At 43.2% G+C, this 27,011-nt stretch overlaps 2 protein-coding genes across 3 annotated transcripts in view; one reads left to right on the plus strand and one right to left on the minus strand.

Moving 5' to 3' along the window:
* Nucleotides 1–27,011, minus strand: part of DOCK2 (dedicator of cytokinesis 2) — a 448,837-nt gene that overhangs the window by 179,533 nt on the left and 242,293 nt on the right. The gene's annotated exons all lie outside the window — the stretch shown is intronic.
* INSYN2B (inhibitory synaptic factor family member 2B) overlaps nt 1–27,011 on the plus strand; it is a 118,828-nt gene that overhangs the window by 79,369 nt on the left and 12,448 nt on the right. For both annotated transcript variants that reach the window (XM_003268644.2, XM_030825189.1), the window contains exons 2-3: nt 16,292–18,556; nt 19,669–19,743. In XM_003268644.2, coding sequence (XP_003268692.1) covers nt 17,211–18,556; nt 19,669–19,743 — 1,421 coding nt within the window. In that variant the 5' untranslated portion in view covers nt 16,292–17,210. The remainder of the gene's footprint in view (nt 1–16,291; nt 18,557–19,668; nt 19,744–27,011) is intronic.

Raw genomic sequence — 27,011 nt, forward strand, 5'->3', positions numbered from 1 at the left:
GGAAATATTTTTCAGTTTTTTCACCACCAAGAGCTTCTTTGCTGCTCTCCCTCTCCCCACTGACTTGGTGTATTGAAAGATAGTGGGTAACGGCCGGGCGCAGTGGCTCAAGCCTGTAATCCCAGCACTTTGGGAGGCCGAGGCGGGTGGCTCACGAGGTCAGGAGATCAAGACCATCCTGGCTAACACAGTCAAACCCCGTCTCTACTAAAAATACAAAAAATTAGCTGGGCGTGGTGGCAGGCACCTGTAGTCCCAGCTACTCAGGAGGCTGAGGCAGGAGAATGGCGTGAACCCAGGAGGTGGAGCTTGCAGTGAACCAAGTTCGTGCCACTGCACTCCAGCCTGGGCAACAGAGTGAGACTCCGTCTCAAAAAAAAGAAGAAAAAAAAAGAAAAAAGAAAGAAAGGTAGTGGGTAACAACTCTACACATTAAGTCATAATTTGCTTATTTTATCATTTTGTTCATCCAAAGCATGTAATACTGCTAATCAAAGCTTCTAATTAGAAGTAGTGCAAGAAGGAGACAATATTCTTAATATAATTACAGTCCAAAGGAGAGAGACTCGACATTTAGGTTTGCTTTGTAAATGTACAGCTTGCCTAAGCTTTAAGATGTTGAAATCACTCCAGAAGATCTGTTTGGCCTACAAGGTCCTTCATGCCATGCCTCCTGCCAGCCAGTCTTCTCCTGACATTTGCCACTATCCTGCCCAGCCACAATAATTAAGTTTATGTGGAAGGAACAACTTCCATTTCACGTCTAGACTCAAGGCACACCTTTGAATCTGCTTCTTCCTTCTTTCAAGGACTTGAATTCCTAGTCATCATAGAAAGCCTGGCTCAGATGTCCCCTACACCAGGGGACAACAGGTTAGGTTTAAAGGTCTTAAAGGTCCCAACAGGTTAGGGCCTGGGATGGTGGATTTCTACAATACCCGACCTTGCTTAAAGCTTGCTTCTTACCGTGCTGCCTATTACCTACCCATCTCCTCCTTTAGATCTGAGAGCTTGGAGGTGTTCCCGATGCCCAGCACAATGTTTGGCACATAGTGGGTGCTTAGTAGAAGGAAGGGAAGAAAGGCTAAACGGAGAGACGGAAGGAGGAAAGAAAGAGGAAAAAAGACAGCTTGTGGTTTCTAGTGTTGGAGACCCTGAAGTGAATAAAATGGACAATTTGTGAGACTCTCGTGATCTTAGTGGAAGGAAATGACATAACTGAAAATCGATATCAATTAATATATGATTAGGACAGATGCCTGATAGCATTAATTAGGGCTTTAAGAGTCTGTTTAATTTTTTTCTGGAAAATCTGAGAGTGAAAAAAGTAAGAATAAAAACTTATGGAGTCAACAAAAGGCACAACACTTTGAACACATTGGGGAAATCCGTTTGTTATGCAGTCTTTGTATGCCAATAAGGAATGGAAAGGAACATTGAAAGTCTCACTTTGGATGGCAATACCATCTCCCAACAAAATGTGGTATGTAGAGAGGTCTATTTCCAGGACACTAACATCGAACAAAAGCAATCCAAAGCCCAGGGCCTTCCTAGTCCTGCTCCAAACCTGAGTGCCCAAGCAGCTCTGCACAGAGAATGACAAACATTTATATTCTCCATTATTGATCTTTTGGCTCTTCTATCCTCACGTCCATTTGAGGCGAGCAAGACTGAGAGGCCAAGGCTCATTTTTGACTTGCAATCATTGATGCTGGGGCTGACTTGCCATCCTATTTATAGGTAGGTGGTAGGGAGGTTCCCCCTCCAGGTTCTCATTGAACCTGATTCTTGGCATGGAGAAAGAATGTGAATTGGCTGCACTTTACAGAGAGTGAGAGAAGTCTCAAGGCAGGAAGTCAGGCACTCTGAGGATCTAAGACTCTTGCTCTTGCTGATGAGCCACACTGTCTGGGCATGCTGAAGGCAAAAGGAGGCTGTGGTTCAATTCAGTTTAGTTCACTTCAGCAGCCACCTTGTCATCATCCTCCCCTTTGCTAACATTTTTTGAGCTCTTACTAGATGCCTGGCACCATGTCTAATATCTCTTTTAATCCACAAATCAGCCATTTGAGAAAGGTCCCTTTTACTTGCCATCTTGCACTTTATGTATTAGGAAGCCAAGGCTCAGAGAGCAAACACCATTCACCAGCCAGGTTTGAAACCAGACCTATTCTACTTCACAGACTGAGTTCTTAACTTCTGGGTGCTACTGTTGAATCCACCATTCTACCACCTTTTGCTTCTTCCCTTTAGTCTCTGTGGTTGTTCATTTCCATCTGGTTCTCTGACTTGCTGCTTTACACAAGGGCAGCAAACTACAGTCCACGGGCCAAATCTTGACTGCTACCTGTTTGGGTAAATTCAGTTTAACTGGAATATCACTATGCTTGTTCATTTACATATTGCCCATGTGTGCTGTCAGGCTACAATGGTAGAGTGGAGTACTTGAAACAGAGACCACAAGGCCTACAAAGCTGCAAATATTTACTGTCTAACCCTTGATTGAAAGAGTTTTTTGACCTCTGATATCGTAGATAAGATAGACACTATGTTAAGAGCTTAACTGTCATTCTTTCATTGAACTCATACTGCAATCCGGTGTGTGTTGTTGTTGTTGTTGTTTTGTGTGTGTGTGTGTGCGTGTAGAGGACACTCCTACCAATCCCATGTTACAGATAAGAAAACTGAGGCTCAAAGAGTTGAAACATCCTGACCAAGGTCACAGAGCTAGTAAATGAGACAGCTGGATTTTAAACCCAGGCAGCCTGGCCCTAGAACCCATGCTCCTAACCATAGAGTACACCTGGCTGCTGCGGGCCCAACGCTGTGCAGGCACCAATCACATGGTGCTGAGCAATATATGGCCCTTCCCAAGCAGAGCCCCCATGAGAAAGGAGACCACGGCAGCCAGTTGATGGGCAGAGGAGAGCTGGGGTAGGGCTGTGGGAGCCCCAGGGACACATACTTGTTCATGCAGCCTCGGTCAGCCCCAGAATCTCAGAACGTACTGATGAAAGCTGGGACATGCAAAGGAAGAACAACACACAAGAAGGTTGGTGGCAGGTGACACAGTCACTTCTGACAGTCACTTCTCCCCAAATCCACTGACAATTGCTTAGCCAAATTATTTCCTAATACTCTTCATCTTAAAGAATCATTTTAAAAAGTGATTTGATTGCTCTAGCTAGCCTGCTTTATTTCTAGGGGAGCAGCTTTGTAGGAAATGGTTTTTATTAGAGTTGTTCATCTGCATTCAAGGGAGGAAAGATCAGCTCTTCTTTTGAGAGTCCACTCCTCTATTACATAGACCTGGATAAAATTAAAGTATCCTGGGATGAAGGAGTCATCTCTTTGCTCTCTAAAAATGCAGTGAGAGCTTCCCCATGTGGCCCTGATGATGGCCTTCTAGACAAATGCTTGCATGGACAGGGAGCTCACCCAGTCACAAGGCAGAGTTGCATTATTTGAGTTTGAGGGAACTTCTGCCTTTAGCTGAAACTCAGTTGGCATCCCCAGGCTCTCAACCATGGGGCTGTGGTTCTGTGTCTGGAAATATTACAGGGCAACCCTACTTCCCACTTGATACAGTAGTGAAGACTTTAAAGGGACCATCATGTCTTCCCATTTGCTCTTCTCTTGCTCAAAGAGCTCACATTCCTGGCCGAGTGCGGTGGCTCACGCTTGTAATCCCAGCACTTTGGGAGGAAGAAGCAGGAGGATCATGAGGTTAGGAGATCGGGACCATCCCTTCCAACATGGTGAAATCCTGTCTCTACTTAAAAAAATACAAAAATAATAAAAATAAAAAAATACAAAAATAATAAAAATAATTAGCTGGGTGTGGTGGCGTGTGCCTATAATCCCAGCTACTTGGGGGACTGAGGCATGAGAATTGCTTGAGCCCAGGAGGTGAAAGCTGCAGTGAGCCGAGATCGTGCCAATGCACTCCAGCCTGGTGACAGAGCAAGACTCTGTCTCAAAAAAAAAAAAAAAAAAAAAAAAAAAAAGAGCTCACATTTCTTCAACCATTTTTATTGTGATACTTTCCAAATCTCATAAGGATTCTCTTTCTCATAGAGAAAGCCTAAAATTTTAGATGTGTAAATAAATTCATAATAAATATTCTTATGATAAGTTTCTCTTAGAGTTCAAGGCTACAAAAAAAGGTTGTTACTCATGATGAAATGTCTAGCACTAAGCATTAAGTAATGATAAAAATATGTTTTACTATGATCCCTCTCTGCCTTGGTTTACTAGGAAGCTCACATCAAAGTTGATGCTCAGTTTTTCTCCTCTTTATTAACTTCATTTTTTAACTCTCATCTTCTGTCGTCTACTAATTGCTTTTAGTTGTATGGCATCTGCATTTTATTATAAACATTTATCCTCTTCTATATTATCAATCAGCTCCCACACCCACTGTGAGCAGCGGGTAGGGGCTATATCATAAATATTCCTGCTTCACAGATGAGAGTTTGAGTGGCGACTAGTGAGAGATAGAAATCTTTGCTGGTTCTCACACTTTGATAATAATAACGATGATACTGCCTATAGTAATAATGCTAGTAATCATAATAGGAGTCAACATTTATTAAGTGGTTCCGGCCTGACAGGCACTTTTCTGAAAGCTTTATGAGTGTGTCACCTTGTTTAAATCTTACAGCCAGCTTCTTAAGTAATATTATTAGCTACAGCTTCTTAAGTAATATTATTAGCCACATATTACAGACGAGAAAATCAAAGCCCAGAGAGGTTAAGTAATTTACCCTCCAACAAAGATGCATAAAATGGCAGAGCCAGCACTGAAATCTAAGCCATCTGTTTTCAGAATGCAAGCTCTTGTCCACCATGCCACACTACCTAAATTATCAGACAACTCCCAGCCATTCCACATGGGATTTAAAGGGTCCTAGTACTTCAGATAAACTCTGAACCCATAAGATTCTGGATCTCATCCAGAATGGGGAATGTTGATGTGAGCTTTAAGAAGTTGCTCACTGCTGACTGCCCCCCCACCCCGCCCCGCCCCCCCTACACACCCCAGGAGCAATGGTTTCTGGCTCTATCACCATCTGCCTGCACGCTCTGGGTGCTCCTTCCAATCCCTGTGCCCCAGTGCAGCCAATCGGGCTCAGACATGGGACTGGGAAACAGAAAGGCTGTCCTAGTCGTTGGCCCAGAAAGGATCATGGAAGGTGGCCAAGGCCAGGCTTGAGAGCATATCATTCACATAAAGGTCCCTGTTCAAACAAGACAAGGGTAATGGTAATCGGGGACATCACCAGGCCAGAAAATAGGGAAGGAAGGAAGGAAGATTGGAAGCCAAGAGGTCTGCTGGCTGATTTTTACTGTATCTATTATGTGCCAGGCACTGTGTTATGTGAGTCAAATGCTCCTTTCATTTTCAAATGAGGAAACTGGGATCCCAGATATGAGATGACTTGTCCTAGGTCATTCAGCAAGTTTAGGTGTAAGTGCATGAATAACGCTTTGTAAGAGAAAGGCTTTGCCAAGTCATGATAAGTATTTCATTCCAGGAGATGGAATGTCACCCTGCTCTCGGGGGCTGTGGTTACAATAGGTAACATGGAGGGAAGGTGGAACCCCCAGTGGCTGGAGTCAGGGTGAAAGCATGGGGCACTGCAGGAGCCTTAGGGAGTGTGATCCTACCCCCAAAAGGAGAAGATGCAGGAATGCTGGCTGCTTTTCTCTAGGGGCAGGGGAGAAGACTCAGGTGAGTATAGGTGGCTAGGAGTGAGACCACCCCCTGTCCCCGGATCTCCAGGAAAGTTCTCCACTCAGCTCAGTGCCTTTCCTTGTCTCCTATCCTGGAAAGTGAGAAGTGGGGTTGAGGCTGCCCTTCCCTTTGTAAGAAACAAGAGAGGGAAGGAGGAGGGAGAGAAAGGAAGGGAGGAAAGTAGAAAGAAGGAAGGGGGACATTTCAACATGAGCTTTTATACTTTTGGATTTGGCCAGCATCCATGAGAAAGAGGACATCCCTTGTCATTAGGCAAACACCGTGAGCCCATCAAGTGAGAGGCGATTAAAGGTGTGCTACACAGCCTGTGATTTGCATGGGAGGTGGATGGGGCTTCACAGCTTGTACAGGCAGAAAGCCTAAGTCCCAGAATGCAACATCGATTCCAGCAATGGTCTGAGATTCCCGCACGAGAGGAGGAAATGAATGACAAAAAGCCACAGAGATGTTCTTGGCCCCTTAAGAAATGGCAGACCTCACCGGGGGCCACAACACCAAAACCAGCAGACAGGGGACATTTGGCAGCATTTTCTCCTTGAGTTTCGTTTTTATTACTTCTGTCTTTTAATGTTACTTGAGATTTGCCACAAACCCTGCATGTACTCTTAAAACCTGGGATTTTGTCCCATCTCTGTGTAACCTGGGGCCCAATACATAATGGTAATCATTACAGTGGAAGCCATCATTTACTGAGCACCTACTGTGTGCTACACATGCTGCTGGGCACGCCATTTACTCATCTCAGAAAATGAAGAGTGGGCTCTTTAACGGCACTGGAGTCATGCGCTTTTGCAAACTGCTTGCTGCCACTGAGTTCTCTGTTCATCTGTGATTAGATCAGACCATAAACTTCCCCCCTTCTCTTCCCCTTGTGAAAATTCTGCAGTGTAGGCAGGGATCCAGAAGTGGGAAAACCTTCATTGCAGCCGGCTGCCAATGCTTTGCTGTACCAGGGTGGATGGCGCACTGCAGAGTCCAGGGCCCGACAGTTGTCCTTGGTGGGTGTGCAGTGTGTATCTATGTCAGGAGAAGGGGGTACTTCCAAGCCATGCTGTGGGCCAATCCTGCCAGGCCCGACCCAAGGCATCTCTGAGAGGCACCTAGTTTCTTCTGGCCTCCATTAGAAGCTCCCTGATCTAATGAAATTTCTGCTGTCCTTTTGGTCCTGCCAGACCACATTCATCTTGGGCAAATCTCGCACCTCTCTACCAGTTCCCTCATCTGCAAAATGGGAGTGATAATGCCTAGTCTTGGCAAAACTTGTTGTGAGGTGGAAATGGGCTAGTAAATCTAAAAATGCTTGGAAAACTTTGGCAGTGCTATTGACAAGCAAGTGGTCACTGGAGTCTGTCTTGTTTTTAGTACAATGACTAGTATTTTAATCAGCCAAATGTGTGTGACTGGTCTATACTGGAGCATAGGTCCCTTCAGAATGGAAATACTTTTCCAATTTTATTCATAATTGCTTTAGACAATCTACATGAAGAGATTGTCAAGTGTAAACAGAGGTTCCAAGTACCACAAAACCACAGAAAGTGGTAAAGATGCTGAGATGGAAAATGATTTTCCTGCCTTCTTCCATTCCAACTGGATCCCTCTCCCACGTGGAAAATGTTGACACGTCAACATTGAAAAATAACTTAGAAGTGGCCTGTGCCAACTCTGTACCCTACGAGTGAATCTGTTTACAGCCATGCAAATCATTGGCTGTCTGGCTTCCTGTTGTTTTTTTCTGAATGGAGCTGATGGAGAAGAGGGGTGAGACATGACCACTCACTTCTCCTCTCTCCCTTCCATCTGACACACAGAGTTATTCCTCTGACAACAAATCAAAAAGATTCTAGATTCTTCTATCTGTCAGAGCAGGCAGCTCCCCCAGTGTTTGACCCCAGGAAAAATAAATCCAATTATTTAAAGTCAAAGAGTGGTATAACCTAAAGAAAAAGGGTAAGAAGATGTCCCCAGTTATGTAGTGAAAAACAAATGCATTGAAAAATATCAGAAAAATCTCTGGAAAGAAATCAAAATGCTGAGAAATACAGAGATAATATTAAGCCAGTGCTCTTTCATCTATGAGAAGCTGGATGAATTGGCCAGCAGTTGCATCTGGTGGTAGCAAAGGTTTTCCCCTGGAGAAAGCAAGCTGGAGGTGACCTTTCAGATTCAGCAGCAGCAGCAGCAGCAGCCAATGCCTCTGGCTAGAGGGGTGCATGTACCACAGAATTGTCCCTACAGGGCAGGTGCCCTGAGGCTTGCAAAAGAGGAAATTCAAGAGATGCTGATTCCTCACCCTTGATATAGAATAGCCAAAGGAATGAATCACTGATCCTAAAACATTTATAAAGATGCAAGAGAGAAGGAGAAGGCAAGAGAAGGGGCCAGAGAGAAACAAACAAAATGAAGGAAGAGGAAGGGCAGGGTGTGGAAAGAGGAGGGCAAGAAAGGTGGTGAGAGAAAGAGCAGGGAGGAGAGGGGAGAAATGAAATGGGGAGCCATGCTGGAGAAAACAGAAGGGAAGAAGGGGAAAAGAAGGAGTGAAGACAGAGGGAAACACAATAAAAGCAGAAAGGAGAGGAAATCCAGAGGATAATCCAGCTAGATTTGTAACCTTTCATGTCTGAGGCTGGTCATGCTTGTTATGTTCACTCTACTGTCCTCTGTGCTGTCTTGCACACCTGAAACATTTTATTATGTTTTTGAAAAAAGGAAGAGAAGGCAGAAGAAAGGATAAAAATGAAGAGGAGGTAGAGGTAGATGGTAGTCGTATTTCCCTGGGTGTCTGTGACAAATGCAATTAGAGGGCTGGAGTGGTAGGAAAAAAAATAGCATTAGTGGCTTGCCCATCCATTGGAGAGGCCTCTGGGATCAGAAAGCCTGTCTTCTCCACTAGGTCTGGTTCCAAATGAGGCACCTGAGCTGGAACCAGATGTGGGCCATGGCCCTCAACCTTTCTCCCTGGTGTATTGGAGAACAGGAGACCCTGGATTGACATTAGTTCCACTTCTGCCTTCAACTCATTGTGTCACTTGTGCAGTTCCACAAATGCTCCCCTAGCTCCTGCTCCATGCTAGAAGCTGTGCTGGGGTACGGGATACACACCAGCAACTGTTCTTCTTGAAGCATTTGCAGGTAGAAGACAGCTGCTCAGAGTCTCAGTTTCCCCATCTCTATAATGAGGGTCTTCGTGGTTTTTAGGTCTGCTTTGAGTCCTAGGTCTGAATCCCCTACATTTTTGAGAACAGCTCCACTTTATTCCGTTTTAGATATTGGAATCGTGCTTAAGCTTGGATTTGGAAAGCTGATTTTACTGCTAAAGGAATTTTGAAAATCATTAAATAAGATTCTCCCCAAGGTCTAAAGTTTGTTGTTGTTGTTGTTTTTCTTTTCTTTTTTTGAAACAGAATCTCGCACTGTTGCCCAGGCTAGAGTGCAATGGCGCAATCTCTGCTCACCGCAACCTCCGCCTCCCAGGTTCAAGTGATTCTCCTTGCCGCAGCCTCCCAAGTAGCTGGGATTACAGGTGCCTGCCACCACACCCGGCTAATGTTTTTGTATTTTTAGTAGAGATGTGGTTTCACTATGTTGGCCAAGCTGTCTCAAACTGCTGACCTTGTGATCCACCTGCCTTGGCCTCCCAAAGTGCTGGGAGTACGGGCGTGAGCCACCGCGCCTGGCTGACTTTGTTCTTCTTGAAGCATTTGCAGGTAGAAGACAGCTGCTCAGAGTCTTGGTTTCCCCATCTCTGTAATGAGTGGGGTTGTCTTTGTGGTTTTTCGGTTTGCTTTGAGTCCCAGGACTGAGTCCCCTACATTTTCCGGAAAAACTCCACTTTATTGTTTTAGATATTGGAATCGTGCTTAAGCTTAGATTTGGAAAGCTGATTTTACTGCTAAGGGAATTTTGAAAATCATTAAATAAGATTATCCCCAAGGTCTAAAGTTTTAAATTTCTCTGTTCTAAGGTTGTATGATTCCTTGAAGCCTCTAACTGTAAGAATTTACTCTTTATTCATTCATTCAACAAATACTCAAGTTCTTCAATAAATGGGAGCAGAGACAGATAATAAACAACTAAGCTAATAGAACAGGGGTTTTGCTGCATGGAGGGACATGGAAGGGGAGAGGGGGTCAGGGAGTGTCTCCTGGAGATGACAGCCTTGGAAGGATCTGGCGAAAGAGGAGTCCTAACAAAAGGAATAGCAGATTTGAAAGCCAGATGATGAGAATGAATCTAGCATGTTCAGGGCCAGGGACCAGGTCACAGAAAAGGGGGAAAGTGGCATGAGATGAGATGGGACAAGGAGGGTAGGCAGGGGCCAGATGACATAGGGTTGTGGCCTGTGTTCAAGGTTGTGGCCCTGAAACTTATGGAACTAGTTCGGATTTTAATTTAAATGTAGTGGGACACCTTTGCAGGGTTTCAAAGAGGGGCCTGATGTGATCTGATTAAATATTATCAAGATTTCTGTGGCTGCTGTGTGGAGGACAGATGGTAAAGAGGACAAGAGAAGGGGACACTCACAGTGATACAGGTGAGAGATGATGGAGACCTGGGTATGAATATCAGAATTTGTGCAAAAAAGTCAAACATGGTATATAGAAAGATGAGAACAAGATTTCACAATCAGTACATATCCAGCATCTTTCAGGGTCCCAAATATGTAAGTCTGGATCTTAACCTCACCTTTTGGTGAGTCCACCCATGCTTAGTAATCCCAGGTGCTAAAAAGAAAGTCGATTCCCATTGTTTCTTTGACCACTTATAACAAAATGTAGATTTAGGCAGACCCCCAAAATATACCCTTTTCCTTATTGAGAAAGCTGCCAGAAAGGGGTATATTTTTGGAATACAGAATTTGGAAAATTAGCTTTCCAAATTTCAAGTTGGAAAGATAAATGGAGACTTGGACCACAAGCATTAACCCTTTGATTTCAGATGAGTATGGAGTAACCTTACCAAGAGATTTGACCGAGCAATTAACTGAATACAAAGGAAGGAAAGCAAACTTTGAACCACAAGGCCCAGAGGTGAATGATCAATAGTAAATGGCTCCTTAAAGACTCAGCACTGTGCTTAGGACTCTGGAGGATAGAAAAAGAGTGGAAGGCTTATCCCTACACCTTAGAAATGCACCCTGCAGCTGAGGAAACAGGACTAACACATAAAGTAGTTAGATGTCTGGCCAGCGAAATGGAGGGAGAGTTGGGGTCTCCACCAGAGCCCTGAGGCTGGCAGCAGGAAGACAGGGTCCCAGTCTTCCTCTGTGACTTAGGACAAGTCATCGAATCCTTCTGGATTGAATTCCTCTTCTTTAAAACAGGGATAATGCTTCCCAGCCTCCCTAGTGGGGATTACATGGGATTTGAAAATGCTTTATAAGTTGTAAAGTGTGATGTAAATAGTAAAGGTTATTATTACTAAGTTCAGAGAAGGGAGATGGCAATGTGTCAGCAAACAAAGCCTCCTCTGAAAAACAACCTAATCAAGAGCCTCCTGCTCAAAAACCACCAGTGACTTCCCAGTGCCTAAAGCGGGGGTTGTCAAACTATGGCTCCCAGGCCAAATCCATTCAGTTGCATATTTTATAAACAAAGTTTTATTGGAACACAAACAGAGCCATTTGTTTACATATTGTCTATGACTTATTTCTTGCCACAATGGCAGAGCTGAATGGTTGCAACAGAAACTGTGTGGCCAGCAAGGATGGAAATATTTACTACCCGGCCCTTTAAAGAAAAAACTTGCTGACTCCTGGTGTAAAGGATAGTCTGAACCCCAGTTAACATGTAGAGCACCCTGATATGTAAGGCAGAATTTGGATGCATGAAATGAATCAGATACCTTCCTCTAAGTCCTCCGCTACCCTGTACAACATTTTGTAGCAATTCTCAGACACAGATTCCATATGAGGTTGGCATTACAAGGTCCTTTCTTAGTGCTACAACAGGAATCAGGTCTTATTCCTCTTTGGAATCTCCGCAGTATTTATTACAGTGCCCACCTCACAACAGAATCTAAATAAAGTTTAACCAAATTAAAGCTGCTATAAATAGAGAAAGCATAGTAGACTAGAGAACAGACATGAGACCTACTGATAATAAATCTTTGAAAGGAAAAAAAAGTTGGAAGTGAATTAATTCCTTCACTCATAATTAGTTATGCAAATATTTATTCCATGCGACTATCCAACCATTCCATCTCATAGAAGCTAAGGCAAATTAGATAATACAGGATTATATTCATTTGTTTTACAAGAATTTATGTAAGACCCTCTCTGTGTCAAGTGGAGGGTGAGGACTCGGAGTAGACCATCACCACATGTCTCTCAAGGAGCTTATAGTCTAGTTGAAGAGGCTAGAAGTCAGCAGATCATCACAATATAGAGAGACAAGCACAATGCTAAAAACACAAAGTACAGAGACGGCAGGGAGATAGGACTTCTTGTACATTCCTTGTACAAGGCAATGCCATCTTTGTACATTCCTTCCATGAATGCACCTACAGTTTACTATCCCAAGGGAAAGAGGAGGGACCAAGACCAATTCACAAGTATCTCATGGCTACCAGCTGGGTTCTGCCTGAAGAGTGAACACTGACCATCCTGACCATTTCATATAGATTATTTCATTCAATTCTCACAACCAGTTTAGGTGGTTTTACAAAGATCAAGTCACTTGTTCCAGGTCAATAGTCAGAAAGTGGAAGAGTCTCATCGAGGTAGATCTTAAGCAAAAGCCTATGCACTTAACCCCTCACTGTGTGGCCTAAATACACTGAGAAAAGAGGACTGGGCAGGAATTCCAGAGAAAGCCTACAGTTTGCAACCTACGGAGATATTGTCCAATGTTTCTGTATCTACTGAATGGACACTGATTCCATGAGGACCATTTGATGTAGGCCAAAGGCATAGATGGAACATAAACAGTTGGTTCATGTTCACTAAAGTCAATAATCAAGGGAGGACAGAATAAAGTGTTGCAAAGATCAGTAATGACTCCAGCCGTGGGGCAGCTGTGACCACCTCTGGGGAACGATTCTGGATCCTGGCCAGGATATTAATTTAGCCCTAACCACCAATGCCTAGGGAAATGTGAATTAATGGACATTAATATGGGACAACCCATAAGACTTAAGGGCCTCCAGAGGGTGCTTTTAGCCAGGTGTATTCCCCAGGATGTGTCTGTGCAAGGGTGGACATCATGGGCAGAAGAGTTGGGACACAAAATATTTTTGTCAAGAGAAAATTTTGTATTTCCTAAACTTCCTAGGTTCTGTCTAAAAACACGAGAGTTTCCACATTTGCTTGACTATTCAAATTTTTATTTTCAACTTTTCAGCCTTTATTTGTATCAAACATTGTGTAAAACCAATAAACATGTGAAAAAAAGTCCACTCATATAAATTCCATATCGAGAATAATGAGATATAATTTCTTTTCTACTTTATTGGCAATGATAAAAACAATTAGCATAAATTGACCAAACACAGTAGCAAAGAGGTTCTGGTGAAAGGCCTTCTCGTGCAGTAATGGCAGAGTTGCACATTAGTAGAACTTTATAGAAAAATGAGTTGATACATGGTAGTATCAACAAAATGTAAAATGCACAGCTACTTTGACTCACTAATTCTTCTTCTAGGCATTTATTTCAAGGAGATAATTAGACAAGAGCGCCAAGATTTACATAAAAAATTTTATTTATAGACTTTTAAATAATACCAAATATTTAGAAACAACCTAAATATCCACAAAAATACTATTTAAATAGATAATTGTATAAGTAGACAAATTCATGTTAGCCTACTTAAAAGGACAGTGTGACCTGCACACCATAATGTGTAACTTTTTCCAGGTTGTTCAGTGAACAAAAGGCTTTCTGTCCCTAAGCTTATCTGTGTATGCAATTTCTGTGCAAGCATTGCACAGGGAGATGGCTGGAATGAACGTCACCAAATTGTTGGTGCATTGTGGCTCTTTCCGCGTGGTAAGATTCAGGTGATTTTTTTCTTCCTTTTGTTGTTTATTTGTATTATTTGAATTTTTACAATGAACAAATAATATCTTTATAAGCAGAAAACCAACTGCTTTTAAAGATCAAAATAAAACATCTAAAGGATACATAAACTTCCTGGAGAAAAGGCAGGGCTAACACCAGAATAATGACTGACTTTCAGAAAGAAAATGTGGAGGGAGTTTGAAACCTGCTTGCTAGCCTCGCACAAAAATATTAGTCTTTCCAGTCCTGAAGAAGGCAGGAAGGCCCAGTGGTGAGAAGCCTGTGCTTCCGGGTCAGTCTGTGGGTCCAAATGACAGCTCCATCACTTATCAGTGTGAACAACTTGGTACAAATATCTTCATATTCTGTGCCTCAGTTTCCTCATTTATAAAATGGAGAACTGATCGCACCTGCCTCTATGAGTGTCATAGGATTAAGGAAGAAAGTAAATGAAACACACCAATCACAATGCCTGGCATATAATCAGTGCACTAGACATTAGCTCTTATGAAAACCAGCCTCAGACAATCATAGCCTGTGTGGGTTATTGTTCCCAGAATGAAGTGCTAACAAGCAGTTAAGAAGAAGGCAAAAAATAATTAGTCAAGGAAACCCTAAAAAGTAGACATATAAATACCTAGGCTCTGCAATACAAAGATGAAGAGTATGAACTGCACGTTTTCAAGCATGTGACCATCTCACAAATTTCAACTGCTTACTCTGCAAAATGGGGATAATATACAGGAGGTCATTTTGAGGATTAAACGCCAGGTGCTAACATAGCATTTAACAGTGAGTTTTTAATACATACTTGCTACTATTAATGAAAATAACTATTATGGACTAGGGAATTGGGTACTGAGCTCCCCATTATCACAGGTATCCAGGCAGGCTTAATTATTATCTGAGGAGGAAGATGCAGAAAGGATTTAGTCATGGACTGAGGAAATTGTCTACTGGATTCTCCCAGACCTAAAAGTCCTACACAAAGTCACTGAAACATAGAACCAATTTTAAAAGTTGCATTGTTTGGAATTTTTGTGTAAAGCAACTCGGGACCAGTAGGTTCATCTCCTCAGAGAGGTATGTGACAATGCCACTCTCAGAAGCCAACCCTGCTCTTCAAACAGGTGAGGCAAATGAGGAACCACCTGCTCATGAAACTCTGCTCATTCTGTCCCACAATGGCTCATTTTGTTTTCATGCTGCTAATAAAGACATACCAGAGACTGTGTAATTTATAAGGAAAAAGAGGGTTTTTTTTTTTCTTTATAAAGAGAGATGCAGATCTCTCCAGATCTGCAAGGGTCTTTTACCCTTGTTCTTGGCAACTGTCAACATATCATGCAGATCCCAAAAGGGCAGAGGCATAACTTCATAGTTAAGAATGCGGACTTTGGAATGACAGACACCTAGGTTCAAATTCTAGCTCCTCTACTGAGTACTTACCCCCTCTAAGCTTCATTTTCCCCGCAAGTCTAAGGGGGATAATGGCACCTCATGGATTTTTTGTAAGGATTAAATGAGATAATGCAATATTGGAAAAGCAGTAGGATATGTTTAGGCAAGTTACTTAAACTTTCTGGGCCTCAGTTTATTCAACTGTAAACGGGGACAAAAATATTATCTACCTTATAGAGTAGTTTGTGATTAATGAATGAGTTATGGCTTGGAAAGTGCTTAGAACAGCATCTGTCACATTAGTGAGTACTCAGTAAATATGAGTTGTTTTAATTAACGCATGTAAAGTCCTCAGCATGGTAAAAGTACGTGCTCAATAAATGGTGGCTATTATTATTATGAGGTAGCTGTTCCTCAGAGAAGTTCATGCACATTTATCTCCTGAAAAGCAATAAGAAATGAAGACATCAGGGGAGAATTTTGTCCTTAAATAAATGTTGCAGTCATGGCAGAACGAGTTCACAGGTCCTGTTGCCCTAGCAGGATACCCTAGGATCTTCACTCCTCTTCATGCCCAGGCTCTCTTTAATTCACAAGGACCTGCCCTTCATCCAACCATCCACTTTTTCAACAAATTCTCCTTAAGCACCTACAGTGAGCCAGAAAGAGGGCTGGGAATGCTCAGGCAGTGAATGAGATGGTTCCAGCCTCTGCCCTCCTGGAGTCTACAGGGTAGTGGAGGAGATGCACACTAAATAAATACATACACAAATGCTTATTTAATAACAGTTGTAATTTGTATTGTGAAAAATGTGACGAGGATGTACAATGGGTCCTGATGTGGTCTTGGCACTGGGTGGGTGAGTAAGGGGGAGTCACTGTAAAGGCTCCCAGAGAAATTGCTGGGACTTGACTGTTGAACAGGAGTTGGCTGAGTGCTGTGCAGAAGTGGAGAGAGAAAAGGGTCCAGGCAGACAGGTATTTTGTTCCAAGGCCCTGCGCCCACAAAGTGCCTGGTTCACAAAGAGAACCGAGAGAAAGGCCACGTGGTTGACTTATTCCTAGACCCTCCACTCAAAATCCTCCAGGTCCACAGAAACTGCCTTCTCAGTGGCCACTGTTGTCTCTTCCCTTTCAGGTGCTCCTCGCCTGCTTGCAGATCTCAGACCCTAGCTGGTCTCAGACCTCAGCCCCTGAGGCCAAGCAAACATACATCATCATGGAGGCTGCAGACATAGCTCACCGTGCCCACATGTGAACTTCGGCCAAGACACCACAACAGGGACTCTGCCCACTGAATCCCCTATGATTCCTCAATCCTGTCCTGGTCATACCCCACTGGGTTTTGTGAGGCTATTTAGGAAGATAAGTTTCCCTCACTGAAGAAAAGAGAGACAGCATGAAAGAAAACAATGGCCCCAAAGGAGGAATTTGTGATTGACATAAATGGGAATGTTCCCTTGGGAGCATCATGTATCACCAAAGAAGCAAACCTCCAGGTCATTTATTTCTCCACCTATTTACCTGCTATGAAAAGAAGACGCATTTAAGTTTCCTGCAGTTTCACCCTGGAAATTAATGCTCTGGGAAACAAAAAGCTGTATGTTCTAGATGTAGCAGGTTTCTTTTGGAATTCACTCATTGGGAGTCTGGCACTACCCCCCTAAATGGTACTTTTGTTGTCGTTTTGTTCAAGACAGCCAGCTTCTTCCAAGATCAGAACCGCGTGCCAGCCTCCCTTGATTAACCGCCTACCAGCTCTCTTGGTAGATCAGATGTTTAATAGTTAGCCTAACTCATTTGTTTTTCCAAGGAGCAATTATGACTACAATGAATTAGTATTTTAACTGCAGGGAAAGCATTACAGATAGTTCCTACGTAGACTCGAGAGGCTGGGAATGGCCAACAGGATTTTCCATACTAAGAGGAGAGGACCACTCCATCCTGGCCAGCGGTTCTCTATGTTTGAAATACTATCATTAGATACTGCTCCAAAGACCTAAGGGGAGATGTGCCTAGGAGAAGCGTATGGTCCTGATCCTTCCCACTGAGGCTCAATGGCCCAGCAAAATATGAAAGTGAGACCTGTGCTTCTAAAGCGTAACAGTCTAGAATCAGTGGAGTTTGTGAAACAACCTCACCACCGCAGGAGCAAATCCCAGCAGGTGAGATTCAAGGAAGATGGGACCACTAAGAATCCAACTGGCCTAGCTGAGGTTGACGTCCGAACTCCAGAAGACCCGGCTGTGATGGGGAAGACTCAAGCAACCAGGCACCATCATCCCCCCACCTACTCGCTCTCCTTCCCCAGGTCCCAGAAGGCAGGGGGCTTTCGCAACATTGCGATCCAAACTTCCCCCAGTCTCAGGAAGCATTTCCCAGTTTTCAAAAGGAAGAAACTCACAGCCAGTAAGTCCCTGGTGGAAATGCCAACAGCATCCCAAAGTGCCATCCAGGTCAACGGCAACCTCTCTGAACAGGACATTGTGTCTTCCAACCTTGCCTACTTAAGGTTGGCTCAACATCTTGAGGATGGGCCTCGAAGGGTCAAGGTGTCCCACGCATTCCTCCCGAGGGTCCCCAAGGTGCAAAGCAATGGTCCTGTTAGCATATGCTTGGAAGCAGGAACTTGGAGGTCCTTAGAGAAAGCCACAGCTGCCATTCAGGTTCCAGATGATATTTATCACAGTCCTTCCTGGGAAGCTAGAGAGTCTGCTCTCAGCCCAGACAGGTCAGCTGAAGTGAGTAACTCCATACACCCTTTGGATGACACATGTCCAGGTGATGGGAGAAGGGTGACTCCACCAGATTCAGAAAAATCCACCTCCTGCTTAAATGCCACCAGCGTTGCCAGCCACACACCAGGCACAGAGAAACTTAAACCTGAATTGCTTTTGCCCAAAGACAACTCGGATGACAAAGACCTTGGCCCACTGTCATCTCAGTCAAAGGAAACATGTGTTCCTTCACCTCCACGGACTCACAGTTCCCCCTCACCAGGCTCCCACATCCAGCCAGCCCACCCAGGAAGAGCCTCAGACTGTCCTTCATCAAGTAACAATCACCAGAATCTGGTGTCACTCAAAACTAACAGTGCATCGAAATCTGCCCCTGGGTGTCAGGAGCAGACGGCAAACAACCCCACCGAGTCAGACACACTGGAGTTTCCAAATTGTCCAGGAAGTAATCACCTCCCATCCTCTGTTCCAAGGAGTGAGACCAAACTTCAGAGCACCAGGGAGATTAGTGATATTAATCAAATTCACCTGGCACGGGGTGAACTCTGCGACCTCCAAGGCCGACTGCAATCCGTGGAGGAATCTCTGCACTCGAACCAAGAGAAAATTAAAGTCCTTTTGAATGTAATTCAAGACTTGGAGAAAGCTCGAGCTCTCACTGAAGGGTAAGGAGATTTTTTTTTCATATTAAAAATGACTGGGTGAAGTCATTTGCCAACACAGGGGCAGAGACAGCTTTGGTTTCTTTTAGTAAAAATGTCACCAAAATGTTTGAAGCACTGTTGTTTCTCCAAATCATAACCACAGACCTCCCTTTTATCTAATGGAATTTCATTTAGTTCGAGGCTTTGGTGGATTTTTGTGGATTTCTACTGCTGTTTGTTTTTGTTTTCAGTTGTTAACAGAATGGGGAAGGCAGCAATGAAGCAGTAGGATCAAAAATGACTTTTATGAAGATGAGGGTTCCATTGATACGTGATGGGGGAAAATGATAGCAGGAAGGCACTTCCCCATCCCCCTCCTCTTAGCAAGTTACTGCATTTGTACAGTATTTCTGTTCTTCATGTCACTGTGACGAAGGACTTGAGATGGCCACTCAGCTTACTATTGACCTTCCCCTGTACTGACTACTTTGATGACTTGGGCTGGCCCATCATTGACCAACTAATTGGAACTGAAATGAGGTCACAATTCATTTTGCACAATTCATTTTCTGCAAAGAGAAAAAAAGTCACAAAATGCTTTCCTGGGTGACTCAGCACCAGTATAGGAGGAAAAGGCAGTTATTTGTTTAGATGTGAAATGCTCGTCCCTCCAGAAAGTGCTTTCTAAAGACAAAGAAGAAGCAATGGCTAAAGCTCATCGAAAACAGTAGGAGAGAGAAGTCATTAACTGGCGTTTGCTGTATGAATCAGAATCAGCACTGCCGTATAAGAGAGAAACACTGTGATGATGCAGAATGAAATGTACTGAACTAAGAGGTCAGGAGTTTTAATAACCTCCCTTCCACTCACCTGCAGAATCCCTCATCTCACAACAGGATTGTTGTCAGCATGAAAAAACTCTCAGCTTGAGAAATCTTTAACATGTATAAAAGCCCTCTAGAAATGTGAGCTCCTATTGTCATGACTTTCTCGTTTCCTTATTTGTAACGGCCATGCAACTTCAGAGCACTGTGAATGCTGTGCTATAGGGACTAAGGGACCAGTAGGTTGAATGTTTATGGCCCACGTGACTTATGCGCATAGATTTATCCAGCAAATGTTCTGTCTTGCAGGCGCAACTTTTATCGAACTGGCCAAGATCTCAACAATTGCAGTACCTGCCAGAACACGGCGTGCATCATATACAGGTACCTGGCCACAAGCGAGGCCTGCTCTGTAGACCATAAAGCCATAGGGTCCGCTGAACACTCTAGCAAACTTTTAAATGCAAAAAGTCAAGAGAGGCAAAAACAGGAGGGCTTTGAATATCTGAGACCAAAAAAACAAGGTATTTAACTATGAAATGTTAACATCTGGTTCCAAGGCAGGGATTGCTTTGTTTCCTTAGAACAAAGTCTATGAGCACACCCTTTTGATGTAATCATTCCTATGCTTATCAAACGCTAAGTGCAGGCATCATGGTAAGCTTGGCACGCATATTTGCATCTCATTCCACCCTCAGGAAAGTTAAGGCATTCAGTCTCGCTCACATAGAGCATTTTCTGGGAGCAGAAAGGGCCAAACTCAGAACTCACATCCAGATTTTTCAAATCCCAAACCTGTGATCTTAATTATTCCACCACACTACCTCTTCCTCAACAGTAGCTATGCCATGCCAAGCACTTACTTGGCACAGTCAAGAACCATGATAAGAACTTTATGTTCATTTCTAAGTATGTCATTTCCTTCTAGCACAGAGTAAGTTTGCTGCAGTAAATTTTTATAAGTGACAAAAGGGAAACATGATATACAGTGTAAACTTGGAGTCAAAGATCTGTGTTTTAATCCCCTAGTCTGACATCAGCTAACTTAATCTGGGCTCACTTTCCTTATCTGAATAGGGAATAATTATCCCTATTCAGACTTGCCATGAAGACCAAATGAAATAATATATGTGAATGTGTTTTGTAACTGCAAACCTCTGTACAAATCCAAGGGCTTATACCTGTTTTTACCAGAAATATCAATGCCCCCTTAGCTGGAAGCCCACTTTCCATGGCATAGTAGAAAAGTGGTCAAAAGCAGTAATTTCCATTGACGACACCTAATTTTGTTGACCAAAGTGAACAGTTTTGCTTTCCCTATTACATTTCTCTTTTTGTTGAAAACTGGCAGCTCAGGGCCTGAGCAAACTGGAGCCTAACTGGGTTGCCTATGTCTTCTTTTAAAACTTCACATTCTCTCTGGCAGAATCCTGAGATTTCACTGAGTAAGAGACCATGTGCCTGGAAGGCAGGAGGTGCTTGCCTTAAGCAGGGCAGGGCCTTGAGCATCTTTTCATTGAACCTGTCAGCTCCTTACAAAGAGGAGCCACCTGTTTTCAAACAAATAACAGAAGATTCAGGACTGCTCACAGACAAATGCCTTTCACCTCAATGTGAAGTCTTCCTTTAAAAAAGAGGGCCCTGGAAGAGCCCTGCAGCATTGGAAAGCCTAAGCAGAAGTTTCATCAATTGCTCTCTTTTTGCTGCGTCTTTTTTTATATCTTCTAACTTGAACAAATTTTCTAATCATTAGGAGGGCAAAAAGTATTAAATGTCTAGACAGAGAGGACAAAACTATTCATTATAAACAAGAAGAATTAATTTGAACTAACCTCCATTTAAATTTTGGATAGTCTCTCTTCTCTTCCGGAGCCAGACAATGTATTTTCTATTACCTTAAAATGATTTTTTATTTGGCCTATGTAAGTAAAAAGGGCAAGTGGTGATTTCCAAGTCTACTATGAGTTTTATGACCTGGACTTGGGCAAATCATTTTCCCCATCTGAAAAATGAGGGTCTTTAATAGTCCCAAGAGTCCCTTTTAGTTCTGACATTCTGCTATTCTAAGCCAATTAAAAGTGACAATATTTGGCTAAACTATGACCTTCTAACACATCTGAGAATGTTTGCATTTTTCTAGCACTTACTTCAAACATCTCCAGCAAACATTCTAAATTAAGTTACACCCCTGGATGGTTAGCAAAGCTTCATGCACACCTTCCTTTCCAGAAGAACAGCAATTGTATGCATATATCCCTCATTACCATTCAAAGCCAGACTGTTCTCCCAGACAGAATCTATATCCTTGTATCTAAGCCATTGCGAGGGAACAGGCAATTAATTTGATGAAAGCAAAGAGATCTGAACAACAGCCCCATCGTAGTAACGGCGGGAAGATGAGAGTTGTCATTTTTTTTTAGAAAACATTCAAATGACTTCAAACTTGCGTTGTGTTCTGGAAAGTCAGATCTTAGAAACAAATGAATAAGTGATGTGAAATACTCATCCTCAGGCCTTGTTAAGCTGCAATCTCTCTCCCCGATGATGGAGGCGCTCAGTGCATGTCACTGTACATAAAGCAGATGGGCGCATGATGGATTGCCCACTGGGTCTTCTTCTCTGGAGATGTTGCTGCTAAGTTAGCCATGCATATGGTTTCCTAAGTGGTATTTCCCAGAGGCTCCAGCAGCTGGAGGCTATGGCTATGCTGCTTGCTCTTATCAAGACATGTGGGGTCATCTGGTTCTATCTAACTCATTCTCCCTTCTCCCTAAGCCTCATTGGCTCTCCTCTTACCATTGAACACTTGGATACATCCTATCTCACCAAGAGCACAGCCCTAACACCAATGCCTAGAGATTCTATCCATGGCTCTCAGGAGCTTGCAGGGAATTCCGTATATCAAGGTGAATGGAACCTTTGGTTTTGACTACCATAGACTCCACAGGAAGTGAGTGGCAATTGGCTCTAAACCACAAGCTGATTCCAGGCTGTTTTGGGCCCAATCACTCCCTTCACTTCTCCTTAGCATTAATCCTAGCACAAGTTACCCAAAGGGTTGAGTGAATACCACCATGGTATCCAAGATTAAACAATATTAAATTACTTAGTAAGAAAGTTGTTCTCTTTTCAAATTTATTTCAATCCTTCCAATAACCTTGAGGGGAAAATCTGAGTTTGGTACTAGAACATCTTTAAAACCTTCCTAATGCTGGCTTATCACATTTCTCTGCAAAGAAAGAGCAGGTCTCAGGTTCACAGCCTTGAGCAAGCAATAGTTATCTAGCTAGAATACAATCATTTTTACTTTTTTTATTGAAGGCTTTAACTTTTAAAACTAGCCCTTTTAAATACTTTTTGTAATTGATGCAGGTCTGCATTTCCAAAAGTGATATTGCCTATTTTATAAAAAACATGTTTTTAAATTTAAAAAGTGAATAGATTTAGAGAAAAAAAGTGAAATGAATAATTGTGTAGATGGTATGGAGAATCTTGCAAAAACCATGAAGGTGGAGAATGAGTGATAGAAGTTTGGGAAATGGTACCCTAAGGAATCAGCTCCTTTTCACCTTCTCAAGGGCACGAGGTCCCTCTAAGCCACTTGCTCCTCCTTCCCTCACCCCCTTTTCTACTTTTCCAGCCATATCTCCAGCATTCATCTTTACATTCATGCTAAAAATAGTCAGCAGTGCTTCTTTAGAGGTCTTTGACTACAGAGATCATGCATTTCTTTTCTAGACATAACTCCCAGGAAAAAACTGCTTGGTTTAAGTTGTAAAATGTCTCCAATATGTTTTAAAGGAAAATAATAAGAGATCTTTCCCAGAAAACTTTTCATCTCCCATCCAAGCATGCTGTTCAGGAATTGGAAAGACAGAGTTGCAACCTTACCGTTTTCGGTGGGTGAAGAGAGAGATTGGCCATGTAGGAATTGAAAGGTGCTAGAGAGGTGAGAGAAACAGAAGAGGTATTGTTTGTCCAGGGTCCACCTGGACAGGCTGCTCCTCTTCTTATCCTTAGTCTCTTCCCACCACTTGAACTGCACTCATGGACTTTATTTCTGTGGCACCACTTTCTGCTACCTTTTATCTGATATCTGTATCAATCTATCTTTATCTATCTATCTATCTATCTAAAATTTTCAACCAACTACATGCAGACATTTCCACTTCATATCCCCAAACACACTTATTTCACCACAAAATTAATTTTCTTCCCATATTTACTTTGTTCAACACCATTGACCAAGAGGCAACTCCATAAAGATATCCAGTCCCCCTTGACTTTCTCTTCATACGCCAAATAAGCTAGCGATTCCAACTGCTCAATCCAACCCCTTCACTCCAATTCCTCTGCTGCAGGTTCAAAAAAGGCTCTCATCATTTGTCACCTGAATGCTAATTGACCTTTTTGACACAGGTCTCTTTTCTGTTATCTCAAGTAATCCTCCATGCAGATTGCTAACTTGCCCCTGAAAAATAGAATCTGACCATGTCATTCCCCTGCTAAACAATCTTGTCCTGGTTCAGGTAGTCTGTGGTTCCTCTCCAGCCATGGGGAACTAGGTGCTCAGTTGGTGGTTCTGTCATTCCTCGGTGCCTTTGCATAATTTTCTTTGCTTTCCTGGTATGTCTCTTCTGCCCTGCTTTGTGTGGATATTTCTTAGTCTTGCAGCTTAAATGTCAGTTATCTGGACAACCTCACAATCCAATCCTTCCCCAGAAGGACCTCCATGCCATGAGCCCTCGTCTGCTAGGTCACTGATCCTATTGCATTGTAATAGAGTGTTTATGTTTCTTTCCTTCAGCAAATGGCTAGTCTCTCAAAGTCATGGATCAGTGTCTCATACATACTTGGTGCTTAGTAGGTTCTTATTAAAGAAAGAAATGACTCTATTAACTAGGAGAGGAAGGAAAAGCAGTAGTGGACTTGAGACAGCTATTTAGATTGTCCAGAAGTAAAGTCATTGTTACTATTAGTGTACACCATCACCCTTGGGTGAGGAAATGAAGGATTAAGCAAATCCTTCATTTGCTTAATGAAGGAGGGCTTCTATGTAGCTGGTTCTCAATGGACCTTTTTAAGCTGAATGTAAGCCCATGGATTGCCAGTTTTAAAATAACTGGAATGCCACATACTTTCGAGAGAGAACCTTTCTTTGATGACTCAGAGAGCTTACTGCACTTTCATAGGACATTGAAACCCTTGTTCTTCCAGGCCATCAGACATTATTGCCCAGGACTTCTGTCCTGGCTGTGGTGGGAAAGGCAAAGTTTGACTGTGGGGAACCACAAAACTCCCTCCAGGTGAAAATATCTCCTTTCTCTGGTGTCTGAACTGTCCCAGGGATCTCTTTGGGAGGAGTTAGAACATCAGATCTTCAGGTTCTCTTGCTAAATGTCTAATGCTAAATATCAAAACCCAGGCTTGTAGGCACAATAATGCCTAAGGTGTCCACATCCTAACTCATGGACCCTCTGCATATGTGACCTTATTTGGCAAAAGGGACTTTGCAGATGAAATGAAGTGAAGGACTTCAAAGGAGGAGAGCAGGGTGGGTTATCTGGATGGGCCCAGTATAATCACAAGGGCCACAGAGAAAGAGGGAGGCCAGAGGATCAGAGTCAGAGAAGGAGATGTGATGCCAGAGGCAAAGGTCAGAGTGCTGTGGTCACAAGCCAGGAGGCAGGGCAGCCCCTAAAAGTGAGAAAAGGCAAGGGATGTGTTCTCTCCTAGAGCCTCCAGAAAGAGCACAGCTCTGCTGACAGTCTGATTTACAGCTCTGGAGGACTTCTGCCCTCCAGAACTGTAAGAGTAAAATCTATGTTGTTTTAAGCCATTAAACTTGTGGTAATTTCAACAAAAGGAAATAAGTACACTCAGATTAAATCCTCATAATTGGAGGCCAGTTTATTTGACTTTAATTGATGATTTTTACAATGATAACAGCTGACGAAAGAGATCTATTGGGCTGAAACTTAAGGGAAAGAAAGAAGAGAGCTACCACTTACTGAGGATCCATTATTTACTGATCGCTTGAAGTACCTTTTGTTTTCACACTTAATCCTCACAATGCTGAGATTGATTAAAGTACCACCATGTTACAGATGAAGGAACTGATGCTCAGGAAGGGTCAGGCACTTGCTCAACATTCAGATTAGGCAATTGAACCTGAGACAGGTGAGGCACTTGCACAATTATTCTGGAAATAGTAATTGCAACGGCCACAGCAGAACACAGTTCTGTCTTCCAACAAGCCAGATTCCATAGCATGCTGCCTTCCAGATGCCAGACTCATCTGAAGGATATTAGGGCTCAGTGAAATGTTCGATCATCACTGAGTTCCACTTAGCCAAGGGCATCATGAGGGTTTACATTGAAGATGTAGGCTCTAGATAGTGCTCCCAAAGCGTGGTCATGGACCATCTGCATTGGAACCTCCTGGGTGTCTATGGAAACTGGTTGCTGGGTTTCAGCCCCAAAGCCACTGAATCAGAGTGTGGGGTGGAGGATGAGAATCTCCAGTTGCAGCAAGCTCCCTGGGAAAGATTGGTTCAAATAAAGCTTGAGGATTTTTTTAGGTAAAAAATCAGGGTCTTGAAAGAAGACAGTTGATTTACTAGAAAGTTTCGTGACAATCAGCCCATGAATAAAAAAATACTTGCTTGTAAAAGAGCCCAGAAAGTAGCTTTAGTTCTTACTACATCTTTGGAAAGATGAATTACCTTTCTGCTTGGCTTTGATTTTAGGGTTAGATGATCATATATAGACCTAATTATATATGTTGGGTACAGGTGAGAATGGAGGCAAGGGTGAGGGAAGGAAGGGAGAGGAGAGGATTATTCATGGAGCTGGCATATCTTCTGATGCCTCCTGTTTCCAATGAGAAGAGAAAAGGAGGCCCTCTCAGGCCATTCTGGGGCCCAGGCTTGCATTATGCAATACTTAGGGGATTCAGCTGTAACCGTTCCTGCCTCCCACCTCTCTCAGTTCCTCAGGCCTCATCTGAGATCAGAAACTGATTGGCAATCCAGGCTGACATTTTTCCTCCAACAAAGGTTGAGAGTAATTAAAGCCTAATTCTGCTCCCTGGCCAAGAGACCAAATGCTAAGAACTGCCCTCTGGTGGGTCCTAGAGGGTCAACAGCAAACACGTGTAAAAGTGGGTGTCCAAATGCTGACCATTACCACTACATCCCCACTTCAGAACAGGGGTATGGTCACCCCTTGCTTGGGAAGCAAGGACCATGCATGAGGCTAAATGCCATGCAGAATCTGCCACCACCACCTGCTCATTTTCTCAAACTCCACAGACCACCGGTTGCTTTTTTGTTGTTGTTTGAGACAGAGTCTCGCTGTCGCCTAGGCTGGAGTGCAGTGGCACAATCTCGGCTCACCACAACCTCTGCCTCCCAGGTTTAAGTGATTTTTCTGCCTCAGCCTCCTGAGTAGCTGGGATTATAGGTGCCCGCCGCCACACCCAGCTAATTTTTGTATTATTAGTAGAGACGGGGTTTCACCATGTTGGCCAGGCTGGTCTTGAACCCCTGACCTCAAGTGATCCACCCACCTTGGCCTCCCAAAGTGTTGGGATTACAGGCGTGAGCCACCGCACCCGGCCGCTTTTTTATTTTAATCATTATTGATGCATC

This window comes from Nomascus leucogenys, chromosome 2 (genome assembly GCF_006542625.1).
Source record: "Nomascus leucogenys isolate Asia chromosome 2, Asia_NLE_v1, whole genome shotgun sequence".
Classification (NCBI taxonomy): domain Eukaryota; kingdom Metazoa; phylum Chordata; class Mammalia; order Primates; family Hylobatidae; genus Nomascus; species Nomascus leucogenys.